The 19,604-nt window shown below is 50.2% G+C and overlaps 1 protein-coding gene across 3 annotated transcripts in view; it reads right to left on the minus strand.

The window, feature by feature from the left end:
- Positions 1 to 19,604, minus strand: part of LOC146863668 (long-chain-fatty-acid--CoA ligase ACSBG2-like) — a 212,304-nt gene that overhangs the window by 39,744 nt on the left and 152,956 nt on the right. For all 3 annotated transcript variants that reach the window (XM_085627767.1, XM_085627766.1, XM_085627765.1), the window contains one exon: positions 8,331 to 8,549. In XM_085627767.1, the coding sequence (XP_085483893.1) occupies positions 8,331 to 8,549 (219 nt within the window). The remainder of the gene's footprint in view (positions 1 to 8,330; positions 8,550 to 19,604) is intronic.

Consider the following 19,604-nt stretch of genomic DNA (forward strand, 5'->3'; position numbering starts at 1 on the left):
GTGGATCTTGAAATGCAGGTGTTCGAGGGTGCTGAGGGTGTCGTCGGAGTTGGTCGAGACCTTGAGGGTTTTCTTGTGGATGATGGCGATTCCACCTCCTACTCCGTTGGTGCGGTCTCTGCGGGTGATCTGGTAGCCGTCTGGGATGGCTATGGCGATGTCGGGTGCCGAGGAGTCGTTCATCCAGGTCTCGGTAAGGAAGGCAACGTCTGGGGCGGTTGAGTCGAGTAGGTCCCAGAGTTCCACAGTGTGTTTGCAGGCGGAGCGGGTGTTGAGAAGAATGCATCTGAGGTGGTTGCGATCTTTCCCGGTAGGTGGGTTGGCGGATCGGATGCTGGTGAAGCTGCAGTTCCGGCAGTAGAAGGGTCCGTGGGTGCACTTCGGGCGGCCAGGAAGCAGGTGTGTGATCGTCCGGTGTTGAGTGCATGGAGGGCGCTGGCATCGTAGCGGAGACGGGAATCGTGGCGTCCGCGGGGGCCAGTGGTCCTGGCGCTGGGCGTGGTACAGGCACGGATGGGGGCAGACGGGCTTGCCTTAGGTGCGCCATCGGCACGCCAGCGGCGCGGCCACACAGCAGCCGCCATATAAGGGGAGGTGGGAAGGAGGAGCTGCTGGGAGGCGGAGCAGGGTGGTGAATGGGCGAGCAGGGGGGTGGGGACGCAGGGGATGCAGCGGCAGCAAAAAAAGGGCAGAGAGCCAGGGAACAGAAGGTAGGCAAAAGGGGCAAAAGCACACAGGGCACAAAAGGCAAAAGGCAAAAAAGGGGCAAAGCACAAAAGGGCACAAAAATCAAAAAGGCAAAAGGGGCACAATGGACAAAGGGCACAGAAGGAAAAAGGTCAAAGAGAGAAATGCAGCAAAATGAGAGCAACAACAGTGCTAACAATTACCAAAGCGACCGAGGCAGAGGGGCCTCGAGTTTTGCAGCAGTGGCAGCGAGCAGGGGACACGTGCACACAGGTGGTGATGTGTGGCGTGCGGGAGCGACCTGCCCGTGGACAGGTTCAAGGGTCGCTCTCCTCACCGCGCAGCGGCTGCCATATAAGGGGAGGTGGGAGGAGCAGCTGGGGAGTGGGGCGGCGGATGGGCGAGCAGGGGGGTGGGGCCGCAGGGGACGCAGCGGTGGGAAAACGGGCGGAGAGCCGTGGCACGGAAGGTAGGCAAAAGGGGTAAAAGCACACAGGGCATAAAAGACAAAAAGCAAAAAAGGGGCAAAGCACGAAAGGGCACAAAAATCGAAAAGGCAAAAGGGGCACAACGGACAAAGGGCACAAGGGCACAGAAGGAAAAAGGTCACAGAGAGCAATGCAGCAAAATGAGGGCAAAAACAGAGCTAACAATTACCAAAGTGACCGAGGCAAAAGGGCCTCGAGTTTGCGGCAGCGAGCAGGGGACACGTGCACACAGGTAGTGCTGTGCGGCGTGGGGGAGCGACCTGCCTGTGGGCAGGGTCAAGGGTTGCATTAGAAATGCATTAGTCTAACGCCTGATGTGTGGTATTTGGCAGGGCTGCAGAACTGTTTCCTCTCTCGGCCCACCCACCTCGGGTCTACCCCAGAGATAGCACAAGCAGCCGGGATCACCCTTCCTCAGCCTGCTCAGCACAATGGGCAATGTGCAGTCCACAGCTCAAACAGTCTACTGTAAGACCCTCTATCCTTCCGCATTGCCTGTTGAACATCCAATCTGGGCAGCAATATTATCTGAGGTGGGGGGTGGAGGATGCCTCTTGTTGTCAAGGGAGGGCTGAGAGAGCTGCCCCCGTAGGACCTGGATCATGAGTGACTGTGTATGGAGCCCTAGTAGATGGGCCAGTTTGGTCCACCACGACGAAACAAGGCCTCCGGTCCACCAAGACTCATATACCCCTTGGGAAGTCTTCACCTAGGCCCGTCAACAAGTCGGACCTGGGTATCTTCACACCCCACTACGGGCCAGGCAGCTGGACACATGCAAGGGAGGCACAGAAGGCACTCTCACCACTGCCATCGCCCTGTTACAGTGGGCACTTCAGGTGTGGGCCGCTGCTACCCCCCAGCAAGCAGGCAAACCAGGGTTTGTATCGTTCGCTCCTCGGGGGCCCACCTAATGGGCTATATGCCCTCTGTCCGGGTCAGGTTGCCGCAATCCTGCGTGAAGGTGCACCTGACAGTGCAATTGCCTCTCAGGCAGGCGGTGGGCCTACAGCAACTTTTCTTATGCTGTAGGTCCAAACCCAGTGGTATAGGGCATCCTCGGTTGTAGGGGGGTTGTAAGCAGGATGTCTCTGGATGGAGGAGGAGGTCTATGGGCATTCTCTAAACGAGTCTGCCATCTTGGCCTCCTCGGCCACACCCCACATTATACCAAGTTTACAATGTTGAAAGAAGGAGCACAAGCACTTTACCACTGGTTAGCAGAGTTAAATAGTCAGCAAAAGTAGCCTTCAGCAAAAAGGCAAAACAAAATATGAAGTAACCATGCAGAAATTACAAACTTTCAACAGTGACCATCATAAAATGGTGTTGTTGGTAATCAACAATGACTGCCAAGCACTGGAGAAGACTGAACAAAATTGCTTTTCTGTTTTACAAAATAAAATCCAAGCTTTAGGGTTTGTTTCTATAAAACAAAAACAAAAAATAAAGTTGTTGTTTGTGCTTCCATGACACAGCAGCCCAGCGGGGATCTTGACAGATAGTGAGATGGCTGCCTCTGTGCCGGCAGAGGGGTTGGGTCTCCACCACGCTAGCGGCTTGGTGGCTAAGGGATAAATACAACGTAGACGAGAGCATACATTTACTGTAGTGGCATTTATAAACTGAGCAATATTATCTTGCAATTTGAGTCCAAAACATGTTATTCAGAATTCTCATAGGAAATAACTGCCTTGTCAGTAAACCATCATGTTTTACTCCAATGTGATCTGAGACCCTGATGTGCAGAAGTTTACCAATCTAGCTTCGGCATCGTATACACATCACATCAGCAACACAAGTAAGTGTGACAGAAGTGATGCCTACTGGGATCTGGATAATGGTTTATTTGTGTTTAAATGACATTTATTCACCTAACCGGGGCACATGGGCTGCCTGCCCTTGCACAACAGTGTGTTACTTTCAAAGTGAACAGGAGACTCTCTCCAGCTGTGTCACTGAGATGGCTCCTTTCAAGCACAAGAGCATACATGAGATATATTGGCTAAGAGTCTGCTTCTATCCTTGTTACCTCACTACTTCTTCTTTTAGATGGGTATTGGTCTCGGCAGCTATCATGGCCTATGGCTGTGCCTCGCCTCGAAGAGCTATCACTTGATACTAAGGAGACCCCCATATACCTCCCAGTTCCTCTTATACCTCACCCAGAAAAATCATGGAGCGGAAGGTCAGAGCTCAGTGCTCCACTTTACGAGGGACCTCCAACTTCTTGGAGTCTGCACAGGGGACCTTTCATCCGTCCTGTGTTACAGAACCTACCAAGGTTGCTGTCCTTGGTAAACACCTTCATGTTTGAGTGTCAGCGGGGTCACGCCCCATGCTGTTTTTGGGACCACCAATGTTCCCATCATGTTGTGGAGGCTGTATGTCAGGAGCAACTGGCATTCAGTCTTAGAAAGAATGATATCCTTCCGCCTGGATCTTTTTTGGTAGCATGCCTTCCTCCATTCCTTTTCTCTTTCAAAGTCCTTCTCTAATGTGTTCCACTGAGCCTCAAATGTGCTTTGTTCTACACTAATGTGGCCCCTCTACTAACCCTCAACTTTGCTATTAAGTTTAGTTTTTATATTTGCTTTAACAATTCTATAGAGAAAATAAAATTGTATTTAAAAACCAGCAACCCCTTCTGCCAGTATAAAAACAATTATCTGGCTCTGCCGCAGCCTTCTCCAAATGGAGCAGACGTCATTATATGCTAATGCGCCTCCCACGTTCAGGCAACTTGTAGGAGCTCAGAGCTATTGGCAGCTTTACAACATATATGGGGCCCTTCCAGTACTCTGTTCCACCACATGAGAGCTCCTTAAGGTACTATGAGAAAGGGCTGAAAGGTCTCTTGTCCAAATATTAAGCACGCTTCCATCTTAGAAGTGCAGGAAAGCACAGTTCAGAATTCGGTGACTTAGGAGAAACTCATGAGATCTTGATAAGACCATTGTGTTCTACATGTGTGTAGGTTAGTTTAGACACCGCATTGAAAAATGCAACAATGCGGTTTGCAGCTTACTCCTATATAGTGCCTTGCTGTAACCCTCTAAGCTTTGCAGAACTTATGGATCCTGAAGACCTCCCCTGATTCCTAAGAGGTGGGAAGGTAGCCTGCTCTGCACGTCTACTCTGGAGGTCTGTGTGCCTTGGCAGCTGTGAACCCCAGGGTAAGCCGAGATGCCTGACATGCAGCGTAGACTTCTGGGGGTGGGGAACCATGCTTCTGGTGGATGCCTCCTGGTGGGCAAGACGTGCGAATTGTGTCTAAAGACATCTTGTGTGGGAATTTGTGTCTGCAGAACTCTAATGGTGGAGTGCATCAAGTGGCTTTCAGAAATACTGGGAGGTAATCCATCCCTCTTGTAGAACTCATGTCATTGGCAAGTCAGGGGAAGTGCTTGCATTGATTTAACGTGGGCATGATCTCGCTGACAAACTCTGGTACCGGCCGCGAGCTAGAACGTTTTTCTTCCACTAACCTCTTGATACTTTACTCTTGTAAGTTACATCTGAGACAGTGGAGCTCTGTTCAGCCTCAGTCTGCCTACCCCACCCAAGGAGGAGAAAACTAACTCTGTTACGAAGATAGAAGTCATTTATACAACAACGTTGCACTGGGCATCGTTCAATGATGTAAGGGCTATCTGTATGATGGTAAGCAAGCATGTTCTCTATCCTTTGTCTGTCGCTTAGCGACAGGTTAGTGACTGCATGTGCGTTATTACCAGAGGCAACTGACTTTGAGACTTATAAGTCATGAAGGCCCTACAATATTTATGGATGGTGTTGACAACTACTGTAGCAGATGTCTCCTTGACGCCTCCTGTATTAGGCTACAAGTACAGTTTTCTCTGTTTATGAGATGTTTGTAGCACATGAACAGTGGACCTCAGTGCATTCTTATGCTGAATAAACATCATTATTACCTTGTTTGTTATGTAGTTCTTTCTAATGTTCTTTGTTGCGTGGCACTGCTGTATATGCTAAGCGTTAGTGTGCCCAAAAGGTCATTCTATCTGTCTATCTGCTAATTATTAACATTTAATTGAGACAGAACAGGCACATACCCAAAGACATGTTTCTACGCAGATGCATGTGACCAGTTCTGGACTTGTTTGCTACTAACTCCAACTCCCATACCAGACTCTTGGTATTGGGAGATTTTAACCTATGGCCTGATGGTCCATTGGATTCTGCTTTTAAAGATCTGGAGCAGGCCTGTAGCAATGTACAGCTAAAACAGCTAGTTACTCTGCCGACCCATTCAAAAGGTCATATTTTAGATATGATCTTCGCAGATACAGAGAATGTAGCTCTTCGGAACATCCTACCTCAATGTTGGTCAGACCATGCATTGGTTCATTTTATCCTCTCTCTTCCTGCAGACTCCTTGATGAGAGGTAGCCTAGGCATTACTAGGGTGGGTAGACAATGGTCTAAGCTCGTGAAGCAGTCCACCCTGCCTGCCTTGCTTCCGTTGGGTTTTTCGCTAGGACACAGCGTAGACGCAAGTTATGAAGCGCTTAGTCAGCGAATTGTGACTTCATTAGACTCATTAGCTCCTTTGCGTAAAATCAGAGATAGACCCACTCGTGCTATGCCTTGGTTCTCAGAGGAACTGCTTCAATCTAAACTCCAGTGCAAGAGGACGGAGCGTGCTTGGAGGAAACAGTACCGGGAATCAGATAGAGCTTGCTACAAGCGAACTTTGGCAACTTATAAAGCACAGATTAGATGCGCCAAAGCTACATTTCTAGAGGATTCCCTACTGTCGGCGGCAAATAAATCCCAGGCGCTGTTCAAAATTGTTAAAGATCTTTCACACCCCACCTGTATTGCTAATGATGTCCCTGCATCCCAATCTCTATGCGACTCATTGGCACAGGCCTTGGAGGAGAAGATTGCTACCATCCTGGGCAATCTTGATACTTCATCAAGCTCCGGCACTCAGCCTCTGCTCACTCCCATCTTAACACCGGACATGGAGGGTGACGCAGGCTCAGCTCGCCTTAACTGTTTCCCAGTACCATCTTTTGAGGAGTTTAGTGCTTTGGCTGACAGCGTCTCTTCCGGCTCTCCCCTTGACCCACTTCCTCATAAATTTTGGAAGCTATTTCGGGCAGAACTCTTCCTGCCATTATTTGCGACCTGCTGTCAATCCCTCAGGTCTGCGCGAGTACCGGATTGCTGGAAGCTGGCAGTGGTGTCTCCTCTTCTCAAGAAGGAAACCTTGGACCCTTCTTGCCCTGCCAATTATAGGCCCATCTCCCTTCTACCTTTTCCAATTAAAATCTTGGAGAAATGGGCCACAAAACATCTTTCCGGCTATCTGGAGAGCAACGCCTGCTTGGACGTGGCTCAATTTGGATTTAGACCAGCCCACGGGACAGAGTCTGCATTGGTGACTGTGCTTGACGATCTCAGGACGCGTGCCGACCAAGGTCGGGCAGCCTTTTTAGTGCTGCTCGATATGTCGGCCGCGTTCGACGCGGTCAGCCATGTGATCTTACTCAGGAGGCTGAGGCAAGTGGGGGTGACTGGCTTGGCCCCTGATTGGCTGACGTCCTATCTGGACAATAGACACCAGGTAGTGGCCCTGCCTCCGTTCAAATCAACCATCAGAAGCGTTGGTCAGGGTGTACCTCAAGGGTCAGCCATCAGCCCTATTCTCTTCAATCTCTACCTCCGCCCCCTGATCAAGCTGATAAAATCCTTCGGCATTGCAGTCACCAACTATGCGGATGACACCCAACTTATCTTCTCGTTTGAAGGTAAGGAGGCGGTGTCACAAGAGATTTTCCATCGCTGCATGACTTCTACGGCAGACTGGCTGCATCATAATTCTCTGCAATTTAATAGTTAAAAAACCGAGGTACTTCACTGTTCAACTGACCGCACCCCTAGGCCTCTTCCATCGAATTTTTGGCCGTCATCCTTCCAGGGCACCAGCCCTCCAGCAGATTGTGTGCGGAACTTGGGAGTATATTTTGGCTCCAACCTTCAACTGGATGTTTCTGTGAATAAAACAGTGGCTACGTGCATGGCTCTGCTTCGCACGCTAAGGAAAATCCTACCTTTACTCCCAGCGCAGGCAAGACCAGAGGTAGTGCGGGGTACCATCTTAAGTAGACTTGACTACTTTAATGCACTACTTCTGGGAGCCCCGGTGACTCTGGTGGGTAAACTGCAACGTGTGCAGAATTTGGCGGCTAAACTGGCTCTGTCACGCCGGCGCGCGGATTATTCCACTACTGCGCTCAGGGACCTTCATTGGCTGCCGGTCCCTCAGCGGATCGAATTCAAAGCCCTGTGCATGGTATTTAGAGCTCTTCATAAACAAGGTCCCATTCCTCTACGGAATATGTTCTCGTGGTATGTCCCGCCCAGGTCTCTCCGCTCGGCTACGGCTCGCTTGGTGGTAGTTCCAAAAATCTTAAGGACTCGATTGGGAGGCCGGTCTTTCCGTTACACAGCAGCAACCCTGTGGAACTCACTGCCGTGGGCAGTGAGGAGTATGGGAGCTCTCCCCTCCTTCAAGAAAGCCCTGAAAACACATCTTTTTCCAAGAGTGGCGTAATTTTCTTTTTACGCAGTGGATCGTTTCTCATTGTGCAGGTTCTTTTTCTTATCTTTCCATCAGTCTAAGCGCCAGGATGCCCGTTGGGTGACAGTCATTGCGCTATACAAGTATATCTATACATACATACATACATACATACATACATACTAATTCTGGAAAAAACATAAAAGTTTCGGGACTTTACATATAAAGAGTAACACCCAAAGCACACAATTTGATGCATTAGGCACTAAATGTATCAAATGTTAGTCATTTGTGGATGTGTACTGTAGTATATTGGAGTGATTCACATAAACCACTAGCCCCTGGACTACAAACATGGTAGCTCTCTGGGACAGGATCAGTCACAGGTGGTTGTGTCAGATACCCTAAAATGCAGGTGAACACCCCTCCCTCAGTAGAGTATAGCGAGACCAGGGATAGATCAATACTAGGAGCAAATGTCTCAGATGGTACATTGATGCTGCCCTGAATTCCAAATGACGGAGATAAGAAATGAAATAATGAAAGTACTATTCAATGGTGGTTCAGAAAGTAAGGCCGAGTTGGCAAAGATTACTACGGACCTTGTGGAACGGAAGCTGCTCGGTATAGATGCCGTATGGGGTCCAGAACTCTCACTCATGCCGTAAAGCTCCATGATGGGGAGGTTCAGCCCTATGAAGTAGTCCAGGGTCTCTCTTGAGATGGGAGCTGCTCCTGTTGAACACATGACACATCGATCAAGGCCAAGACCAGCTTGTATCTTCTTAAGCACTTGATTTTCAGCTGGCACGGAGTCTTGACTGTAAAGCAAACACATGAGAGGTGAGACAGAAGAGGTTTCAAAAAGTCTAAGAAGAAATCAAATGGGTGATATAAATAATTTGAGAAATGATGAAAAGGATCATTGACCAATAAATGAGGTATAAAAATAAAGACATGGAGGAGGAAGTAAATAAATCTAAGAGGACAGCCTGTTAGAGGATGAATATAGGGCATAGACACTAAAGAAGTTATTCCCTACTGTGTGTTGGTAGGCACCTGGGAAGTTTTGTGGCCGATTAGCTGAGAACAGATAGTATTTGGACAAAATATCGAGTCAAACAAATATCGAGCTTTTAATATCGTGGTACATTAATATCGTGATGCAAAAATATAGTTTACAAAAATATAAAAAATTTTAAGGTAAGTAATAACGTTGTCAAAAATATCTGTTAATATTGCTTACAAAAATATAGTTGTAAAAAAGATCATTTTTAATTATCTTTATGTATTTATATTTTAATTGTATATCTTATAAATTGGTTCATAATTGTTGTTAATGTTTATTAATATAGTTTAATTTAATTGTTAATTGTAATCTATAGTGAAGTTAATTAATTATATTTAATTAATCATTTTTATTACTATACATTCTTTAATTGATAGGTAATTATGTTAATTGTGTAAATATACTTTTAAAGTTATAATTTAGATGTGGTGTGCTGGGTTTGTAGGGGTAACGGGCGGGGAGTTAATTGCGTATAATTAATTAATAATTAATTATTGATTTTTTTTTTAATTGTTGAATTATTATGTAAGTTGTGTAAATATTACATTTTTCAAGATCAATTTTTGATTTAGGTTGTTGGGTTTGTAGGAGTTAAGACTGAGAAGTTTATTAAGTATTATCAATTGATAACGTATCATTAATTGTTTAAGTGATAATTATGTAAATTTTTTAATTATCATATTTTTCAAATTATGTGCTTGATGTGGGTTGTTGAATTTGTAGGGGTACAGGGTGAGAAGTTAATTAAGAAATAATTAATGGATAATGAATTAATAACCAATTATTTAATTTGCAAATAATTATGTAAATTGTGCACTTATAGTTTAAGTTACATTTTAGGTGTGGGTTGCTTAGTTTGTAGTAGTATAGACTGAAGTTAATTTAGTAATAATTAGTTACTAATTAATACTTTTGATTGAAATATTTAGTTTATTAATAATTTCATAAGTTATGTAAGAATTAATTTTTTTATGTTCTATATATTAGGTGTCTTTTGTTGTGTTTGTTGGAAAATAGGGTGGTAATACATTTAAAATTAGGTACTCATTTAGTAATAATTTTTTTATTTGTCGCTTAAGTAATAATACATTTAAAATTGGATACTCATTTTTTAATAATTTTGTATTTGTCGCTTGTAATATAATATGTTAATTGTGTTATACTTTTATTATTTCAATTACATTTCAATTGTCTGCTGTTATGTTTGTGGAAATATAGTGTGTCATAATTAAATTAATAACATTTGTTTTAATTGATAAAAATTATAACAAATTATAATGTTTTTGAAAATGTAGACTAAGGTGGCGATCACGATCCTGTAAAAACCGGGTACGAGCCGTCGGACGGAGCATATTCTCCGTCCGACGCGTACCCGGTCGCAACAATATACAAACATGGAAGTACGAATCGCACGGAAATACTATTTCCGTACGATTCGTACAAAACCCCGACCGACGAAAATAAACATACAAATGTGATCCGGGAAAGCGCCGACGTGACGTCGGGACGCACACAGCCTGCCATTCACGAACCAGGAAGTACGATTCGCACCGACGTCATCCCGCACGGACAATATTTTCCGGCAGCCAAAAACTGCCGGGAAATCAGGACGACGCGAACAAGGAGTACCTGCACGCGACGGACAGACATGGACCCAAACCTACGTGTCATCCCGGCCCTCATAGCAGTCGACCTCCTCTACAGGACGCCGCAGAAGGTCAGAACAACAAAGGGAGGGGGGAAAGGGGGGGGGGCAGGGGCAGGCCACAAAACCCCCACCCAAGTCACACAGCACACATGCCCTGGACATACCTGACCCCCAGGCCCTGGTCACTACGAGGGGGTGGGGGCGTGTCCAGCAAAGCCAGCGTCCGCCACAACGGAAGTGCTTGACGACGCGAACCGGCAACACAATACAGGTACGTCCCGTACCCACGCCTTCACCTACGTCACCCCAACAATGGCGGGACGGCTGTACCCACGTGGCAAAGGCCTGGGTACGGCCCGCACAAGCATTCCACAGCGTGGGTACGGATATGTACGGACCGTACCCCCACCCCGTATGCATAGAGCGTACCCCCCACCCCAACAGTGCAAGTACGACCCGTACCCTCACCCGCGTACGTATGGAGCGAACCCCCCACCCCAACAGTGTAAGTACGACCCGTACCCTCACCCGCGTACGTATGGAGCGTACCCCCCACCCCAACAGTGTAAGTACGACCCGTACCCTCATCCGCGTACGTATGGAGCATACCCCCCACCCCAACAGTGTAAGTACGACCCGTACCCTCACCCGCGTACGTATGGAGCGTACCCCCCACCCCAATAGTGTAAGTACGACCCGTACCCTCCCCCGCGTACGTATGGAGCGTACCCCCCACCCCAACAGTGTAAGTACGATCCGTACCCTCACCCACGTACGTATGGAGCGTACCCCCCACCCCAACAGTGTAAGTACGACCCATACCCTCACCCGCGTACGTATGGAGCATACCCCCCACCCCAACAGTGTAAGTACGACCCGTACCCGCGTACGTATGGAGCGTACCCCCCACCCCAACAGTGTAAGTACGACCCGTACCCTCACCCGCGTATGCATGGAGCGTAACCCCACCCCAACCGTGTATGTACGACCCGTACCCTCACCCGCGTATGCATGGAGCGTACCCCCATGCCAACAGTGTACGTACGGACCGTACCCCCACCACGTATGCATGGAGCGAACCCACACCCGTGTATGTTCTAAGCGTACATATCCTGAAATAGGAGGGTTGGGTGCAGAGTCCTCCCAGCAGTGCCCAGTCACAGGCGGGGTGGGTGCAGAGTTCTCCCAGCAGTGCCCAGACACAGGAGGGGTGTGTGCAGAGTCCTCCCAGCAGTGCCCAGTCATAAGAGGGGTGTGTGCAGAGTCCTCTCAGCAGTGCCCAGACACAGGAGGGGTGTGTGCAGAGTCCTCCCAGCAGTGCCCAGACACAGGAGGGGTGGGTGCAGAGTCCTCCCAGCAGTGCCCAGTCATAAGAGGGGTGTGTGCAGAGTCCTCCCAGCAGTGCCCAGACACAGGAGGGGTGTGTGCAGAGTCCTCCCAGCAGTGCCAGAGACAGGAGGGGTGTGTGCAGAGTCCTCCCAGCAGTGCCCAGACACAGGAGGGGTGTGTGCAGAGTCCTCCCAGCAGTGCCCAGACACAGGAGGGGTGTGTGCAGAGTCCTCCCAGCAGTGCCCAGACACAGGAGGGGTGTGTGCAGAGTCCTCCCAGCAGTGCCCAGACACAGGAGGGGTGTGTGCAGAGTCCTCCCAGCAGTGCCCAGACACAGGAGGGGTGTGTGCAGAGTCCTCCCAGCAGTGCCCAGACACAGGAGGGGTGGGTGCAGAGTCCTCCCAGCAGTGCCCAGTCATAAGAGGGGTGTGTGCAGAGTCCTCCCAGCAGTGCCCAGACACAGGAGGGGTGTGTGCAGAGTCCTCCCAGCAGTGCCCAGACACAGGAGGGGTGTGTGCAGAGTCCTCCCAGCAGTGCCCAGACACAGGAGGGGTGTGTGCAGAGTCCTCCCAGCAGTGCCCAGACACAGGAGGGGTGTGTGCAGAGTCCTCCCAGCAGTGCCCAGACACAGGAGGGGTGTGTGCAGAGTCCTCCCAGCAGTGCCCAGACACAGGCGGGGTGTGTGCAGAGTCCTCCCAGCAGTGCCCAGACACAGGCGGGGTGTGTGCAGAGTCCTCCCAGCAGTGCCCAGACACAGGCGGGGTGGGTGCAGAGTCCTCCCAGCAGTGCCCAGTCATAAGAGGGGTGTGTGCAGAGTCCTCCCAGCAGTGCCCAGACACAGGAGGGGTGGGTGCAGAGTCCTCCCAGCAGTGCCCAGTCATAAGAGGGGTGTGTGCAGAGTCCTCCCAGCAGTGCCCAGACACAGGAGGGGTGGGTGCCTAACACTCACAGCAGTTCCCCTGCAAAGTAAAGGGTGGAGTACCCACAGATCCAATACCCACAAATGTCAGTCAGGTGCACAAAGATCCTGCAGTACATGTACCACATGTGTGCGAGGCTGGGAGTATACACATGCATAGCGCCAAAAAGAAAACATGTACACATGAAGTCATGACAACAGTCTACATACACAAGTACAGTGACCACCAAGGACGCCACGAATGATGCAGGTGGAGACATCGCTCAGCATGCATGGCCCAAGTCTAACGAGTCCGTCACACACACAGCCAATGTAGACACAGCTCAGCACCACATATTGGAAAGACCCTGCAGGGAAGATGTCAGGTGACACAGAGGAAGGAACACACCTTGGGACGATGTCACCATGCAGTAACTGCTTACATGAACAACGTTATGTAGCCAACAGCTTGTGATGGCACACAGATACCAGGATCCACCCTATGACCAGCACAAGACTACAATTCCCACACACCCAACACATAATCACCACCCAAAATAATGGGGCAGGTCCACCAACAGCAACACCAGACAGACAGTAGTGTACTAAGGAAAAATAAATTGCTTTATTCAGCATCCAAAAATCTGTTTGTCCCTTGAAAGTTCAAAATGTACAATGCCCATAGGGCAATCCAAAGTTCAAATACAGTTGGGGGACACAGTGGGACGCGTGTCCCCTAGCTTGCCTGCACAGTCAGAGTCCTTCGTCTTCCAGAGCGGGGAGGGCATCATGTGGGGGGGGGGAAGGACCAGGCACCGCAGGGACATGAGGGCGAAGGGTAGGCGTCGTGGGTGCAGGGATGGAGGACTCCACCACAGGGGGTGGGGCAGGGCCAAAGGCGGAGGCCAGGATGGCGCTGCACACCTTAGCAAGGTCCTCCAGCGACTCCCCTGCACCCGAAGGAACCACAGGCCCCAAGGAGGGGGGGGCGGGGCAGAGGGATGGGTCGCAGCGCCACTGGGGGAGGGTGTGGACAGGGGGGGGGGACTCAACCACACTGACCGGGGACTCCCTTGACCGCTTGCGGGGTGGTGTCACAGTGGGGCTCGGGACAGAGCGGCCATGAAGGAGTCTTTGCCGGATATGTGGCCAGGAGAGCTGAGGGGAGGGGATTTGGAGGGAGTGGATTTGGTGGAATGCGGACTCCCACTCTGGCTGCGTGTCTTACGTTTGCCTACTTGGGTGTGTCTACTTCACCCTGTGTGTGCGAGCCAGGAGGTGTGCGTATGACCTTCCCTGCTGGTGTGGTGCCTGTGTCTGTTGTGGTGGGTGCATGCTGATGTCTGGGTGTACGTGGGACAGGCATGGGAGTGGGAAGTGTGGATGGGTCAGGGGTAGGGGGTTGGACGTAGCGCTGCAGGAGACCCACTGCTGCAGTCAGTGTCGAGTCAATGGACCTCAGCAAGTTGCGTTAGTCAGCCTGCGATGAGAAAATGCCCTTCAAGTATGCCTCCATGTTGTTCAGCACTTGGCTGTGGCCATGGAGGACATTAAGCATCGCAGCCTGACCAACCTGCAACTGCCGCTGGATGTCCACAGACTCGGCATTGGCGGCAGCAGTGGAGACAGGGGCAGGGGGTGCGGTGCCTGGCAGGAAGGAGACATGTGGTGACCGGGCACGCTGGGAAGGGACACGAGCAAGTGGGAGGCGGCTGATGGCAATGGAGGGGGCGGGGAGAGATGTTGTGCTGCTGTCAGCTGCTGGTGCAGCCTCCGCCCACTCGGAGAGATCATCCTCGGACCCGTCAGCTTCATATTCTGTCGTGCCAGTGGACAGGTCCTCGGCCTCACTCTCCTCCGCCTCAGTACCACTCAATGTGCCAGCCACGATGTCAACGCTGGCACTGGTGCTCGGTCCCTCCGCTCCGTCTGTGCTCATGTCTCCCTCCGTGTCCCCCGACGATGCTGTGGGCAAGGTGAAGAGACAGCAATTAATCATACACCTGTATACATATGTCACATGAGTCCAATCTACATAGGTTACAGTGCATAGCCTGAAAAGAAAGATCAGTAACATCTACAAAACAAGGTACAGATGTAGGGCATGCAACACACAGTTGGTTGACCCACCATGCCACTGAAAAACCATGGAGAGCATGACACAATAGCAAATGACATGAAATGGAGTTTGACAGAGGAGCCAGGCCCTGGGGACAATCCAGCACTGCATCTGCACCACACAGCGTTGCCGAAAATAGGGATGAGCAGGGACCATATCCATGAACTTGAGGCACATGCTGCATAGGTAATACTGAAAACATGCCCACCATGACTGGCTCACTGCACCTTGAGTGTATGTCCAGACAAACATCACACACTGGCCAGACCTAGCAAGGAGACATCAGGTTTTGACATGTAGGCTTTGCCCGCACCAACCACCCCCTACATGAGACAATTTGTTGAGACACAGGAAGCACTTACATCTCTTAGTCTGGGTGAAATACACAGGGGCTGCATAAATGCAAGATTGGACACCAAATACCCAAGGTGCGCCTGTCCAAATAATCATGTACAAATGGTCATCATCAGATGATTGTAACAAGACACACAGGCACTGGCCACCGTGAGTATGAACAAGGAAAATCATGTCAGGCTGTACAGTGGACACTTGTACTACATATTACGTCAATATACATGGTGCCAGGGGACAATGGCACAGAGCACAACCTATGCTATAGACACAGAGTGTCCACATTTTGTGATGACACACATGACACCTATGAAAATATGCCCAGGGGACAGTAGTGGCCACACAACTCCATGGTCCTGAATGGGAATGACTGCAACACACGCCACCATCCCTGCACTATGCGTATCGCACACTCATGCACATCATGTCACAGGCCACAACATAGGACATGCGTGCTGTAAGGCATGACACTTGAGAGACTAACTCCCATGTCTGGACTCAGCATCAGTGCCAACTGACATGGAACCCACAAGTACTGAACTGGACAGGGCACAGGCAAGGTCCCAAAACCTGTTACACACCACCCCCACACATGATGCTACAGGCATAGTTCACGTGGAGAAAGTGCCAGCCTACATAACCTTGTGAAGGAGTGACTACACACAGACCAGGGAACACATTGCAAGGAGGGGAAAGGAGGCAGGAGAGCACCGCTATACTGTGGGTAACAGGATCTGCACAGCACCTTTAAACCCTGGCAGTGTTTCCATGCAACTGTGCACTTACAAATGCTGGTGACACACAACAAACACACATGTACCTACCCCCTTCCTGCTGCTGCTTCTCCTGTAAGCGCCTGTCCAAGTCTGGAAATACCACCGCCAGCACACGCTTGTGGATGTGGGTCAGACGGCGGCGCCCGCGGTTCTTATGGGTCTCAGGTGAGTCCCCCAGCAGGACCCGTGCGATCCTCCGCGTCCAGCACCGGATATCCTGCCAGCGTTTCCTCACCTGGGCCAGGCGCCGCTTGCGACCGTCCGTCCTCCTCACGGCACTGACGGCGTTCATCCAGATCTGCTTCTTGGCAGAGGCGCATACCTGTGAGGATGAACAAGTGACACTACATCAATACACCTGGCACATGTCACAGAGACACATATTAGAACAAATTTGCTGTTTACAACAAGGCATAGTATGCATCCAACGCATTGCACCTTTGTCATAGGGACATGATCCTCTGGGGAAGGGAAAAAGCAGTACGTGCAATTGAAAGTACACAGGTGGAATGAGGGCAACGACACAATCAATGATCCAGGCTCACACTGTGCATCACAAGCTACACCAGGATAATGTGCAGCACCTCTAAGCAGTCACATGCCACAGGCCACTGACGCTACCTCGGCAGAGTACACAGACACACACAGGCACAGGACATTCACCTGCCATTGCCAAATGCAGCGACAAACCTCACTCTGCTCATGTGCCACTAGACGGGGGGGCTCACAGGTGTGGGGCTGGCTCTGCACGTCAGACACACAGCACTGCTCCCTGCTCACATCACATGGGCAGGGTAAATCCATCCCTCATGCAGCCCGGGTGCCACACTCCACATATGCACCCACCCACATGACAGGGGACTTACACACACACCGATGTCCAGGGTACGAACACATCATGTGGACACTCAGCACAGGTACACAGAACTAACACACATCTGTGGGTACAGTCACCTGTCACACTGGGCTGACCACAGAATCACATGAGGACTGTAGAGGCTACATTCCCAGGAGGACAAGACAGGCAGAATGTGGCATGCACCATGCAGTGATTGTCACAGTAAACACAATGCAAGTGAGGATGGCAGACATGCACCACAGCATGCTCTGGCTGGGAGACATCAGGCATTCCCCCCCCTGGAGCCCCCCCTACAGTACATAGCATGTGTGTCACACCTGGACACAATGCCAGAAGTCACAGTCACAAACAAGGGACACAGTCTGTGCTAGTAGACTCTGCACTCACCTGATACCCTGGTCGCCCATACAGCAGGGGGTACTGTGGGAGGATCACATCCAGCAATGCCAGGTTCTCCTCCAGGGTGAAAGGCTGTGACCTCTCCACAGACCTTGACATGGTTCCAGGGAATCAGGAGCAGCAGCTGGGTCGTAGAATCCAAAGATGTGCAGGCAAGTGCTCCCTCATGGGACCTGGCTGCCTTTTATCTGCCTTGCTGGCCTGTTTCATGCACAGGAGTACAGAGTGATTGGTCACTCACATTTGCATCCTATGTTTCCTCCAATCCCTTCAGACCTAGCACAGTCAGTGTGTTCCGATAGTGTTTTTTTCTTGAGCATGATGGCAACTCCAGAACCACATTGCAACAAAGTAGATTAATTCAAACTGACTTCTGCTGTGCACCTGCTGAAAAAAATTCTAACTTTAAACTTGGTCTCCATGACAACCAGCATGCATGTAGGCCTTTATACTTGTCCCTCATGTGTCCCCTATGTAATTTGGAGTTTCACACACATGTATGGTGCGTACCGGGGCCCTAGGGCACCCCAAAAGCATAGCAACGGCCCGTACAGGCGTGTGTACGGTCCGTATCACTATGGGTGTGCTCGCGTATGCGTACCCATAGTGATAGTGAGCGTACAGGCGTGTGTACGGTCCGTATCACTATGGGTGTGCTCGCGTATGCGTACCCATAGTGATAGTGAGCGTACAGGCGTGTGTACGGTCCGTATCACTATGGGTGTGCTCGCGTATGCGTACCCATAGTGATAGTGAGCGTACAGGCGTGTGTACGGTCCGTATCACTATGGGTGTGATACGGACCGTACACACGCCTGTACGCTCACTATCACTATGGGTACGCATACGCGTGCACACCCATAGTGATACGGACCATACACACGCCTGTACGCTCACTATCACTATGGGTACGCATACGCGAGCACACCCATAGTGATACGGACCATACACACGCCTGTACACTCACTATCACTATGGGTACGCATACGCGAGCACACCCATAGTGATAGGGAACGTACACAGGCCCTCTGAGCAAATGTACGGTGCCTTTCACACATCACAGTGGTGACAGGCAGCACACAGGAAGGAATAGAGCTGACATACTTGTCCATGGATGGACATCAAGGCATTGTCTGGGCATTACTACATGTGTGGGGCACAGGTGTGAAAGTCTGTGATGTGGCACATTACTCCGGAGTCGAGGAGGCAACAGATGTATGATGAGATGTGTACAGATGTTATGTGTGACGGTGCAATGTGTGCCAGGCATGCCCTTAACTCCTTTGACATGTGTGCATGTCGTACTGCACACTTGGGATGAGCGTCAGTGGCATGGCACAGTCAACAACACACGCAAGTGTCCCCTGATGCCCGCTACAGGGGTTACCACACCAGACATGTCACTACCCACGGTGCACGATGTGTCTATGTCATGTATGTGTGGTGTGTTCCCATTAGCTTGAGGTTGGTGCTCCCTCAAAAGCATCAGCTGTTGCAGCAACCAACATGTGTCTGTGTGTAGATGGACATGGCACACTGTTACGCACACCAGGCCACATGTGGTATCGGATGTGAGGTGCGTATGTATGCATGGGACACGGAGTAGCGTAACAAGGACATGTCTGCATCCTCTCAATGTATGTGTGGTGAGTCATTACATGTACACCTTATTGGCAAGGTGTGTGGGCTGTCCTAGTGTAATGTCATGTGACCTGTGGCTCTAGTGTTCCGCTACCTGTCTCTGCAATCGACATCCTACTTCTGCTGATGTGTTGATGTATGTCACTCCTGTGTTGCGTCTGGCTGTTCACTTACACTGGGACACAGCTAATCCCATGCCATGGCATGTGGAGGTTCACAATCTCCGTGTGTAGCTGGGTCTTGGTAGGAGTGTCACCTGGCAGCCATACGTGTCCAGGGCATGTGGCACATACCTGACTCCGTATGTAGCATATGTGTATTGACAGATTAACAAGTGCTCAGTACAAATAAATTGTTGTTGTAGTGCACTCACTCTTCCTGGTCACTTCCAAATTACTGCAGAGCGCCGCCTCTTCCCCGACCAATTCCGGACTTGGCTGACATGCGGGAGAATGACTGTATCCGGTGCTACCGCTTCCCCCAACCGTTGATTGAGGAGTTGACGGCAAGGCTGGCACCACACCTGCAACCGCTGCACAGGTATCCTACGGCACTGACATCCAAGCTGAAGGTAATGGCAGCCCTACATTTTCTTGCCACGGGTACCTTTCAATATACCATAGCTCATGTTGGTGGCATGTCCCAGAACATATTCAGCCGTGTGCTGCATGATATCTTAGAGGCCATGTTGCTTCACCTGGATGAGTTCATCCATTTCCCAACTCCTGAACTGTTGACTGGGGTCAAGCGTGGATTCTATGCCCTGGGAGGGATGCCCCATGTCATT

Source organism: Triturus cristatus, chromosome 2_1, assembly GCF_964204655.1.
Source record: "Triturus cristatus chromosome 2_1, aTriCri1.1, whole genome shotgun sequence".
In the NCBI taxonomy this organism is placed as follows: domain Eukaryota; kingdom Metazoa; phylum Chordata; class Amphibia; order Caudata; family Salamandridae; genus Triturus; species Triturus cristatus.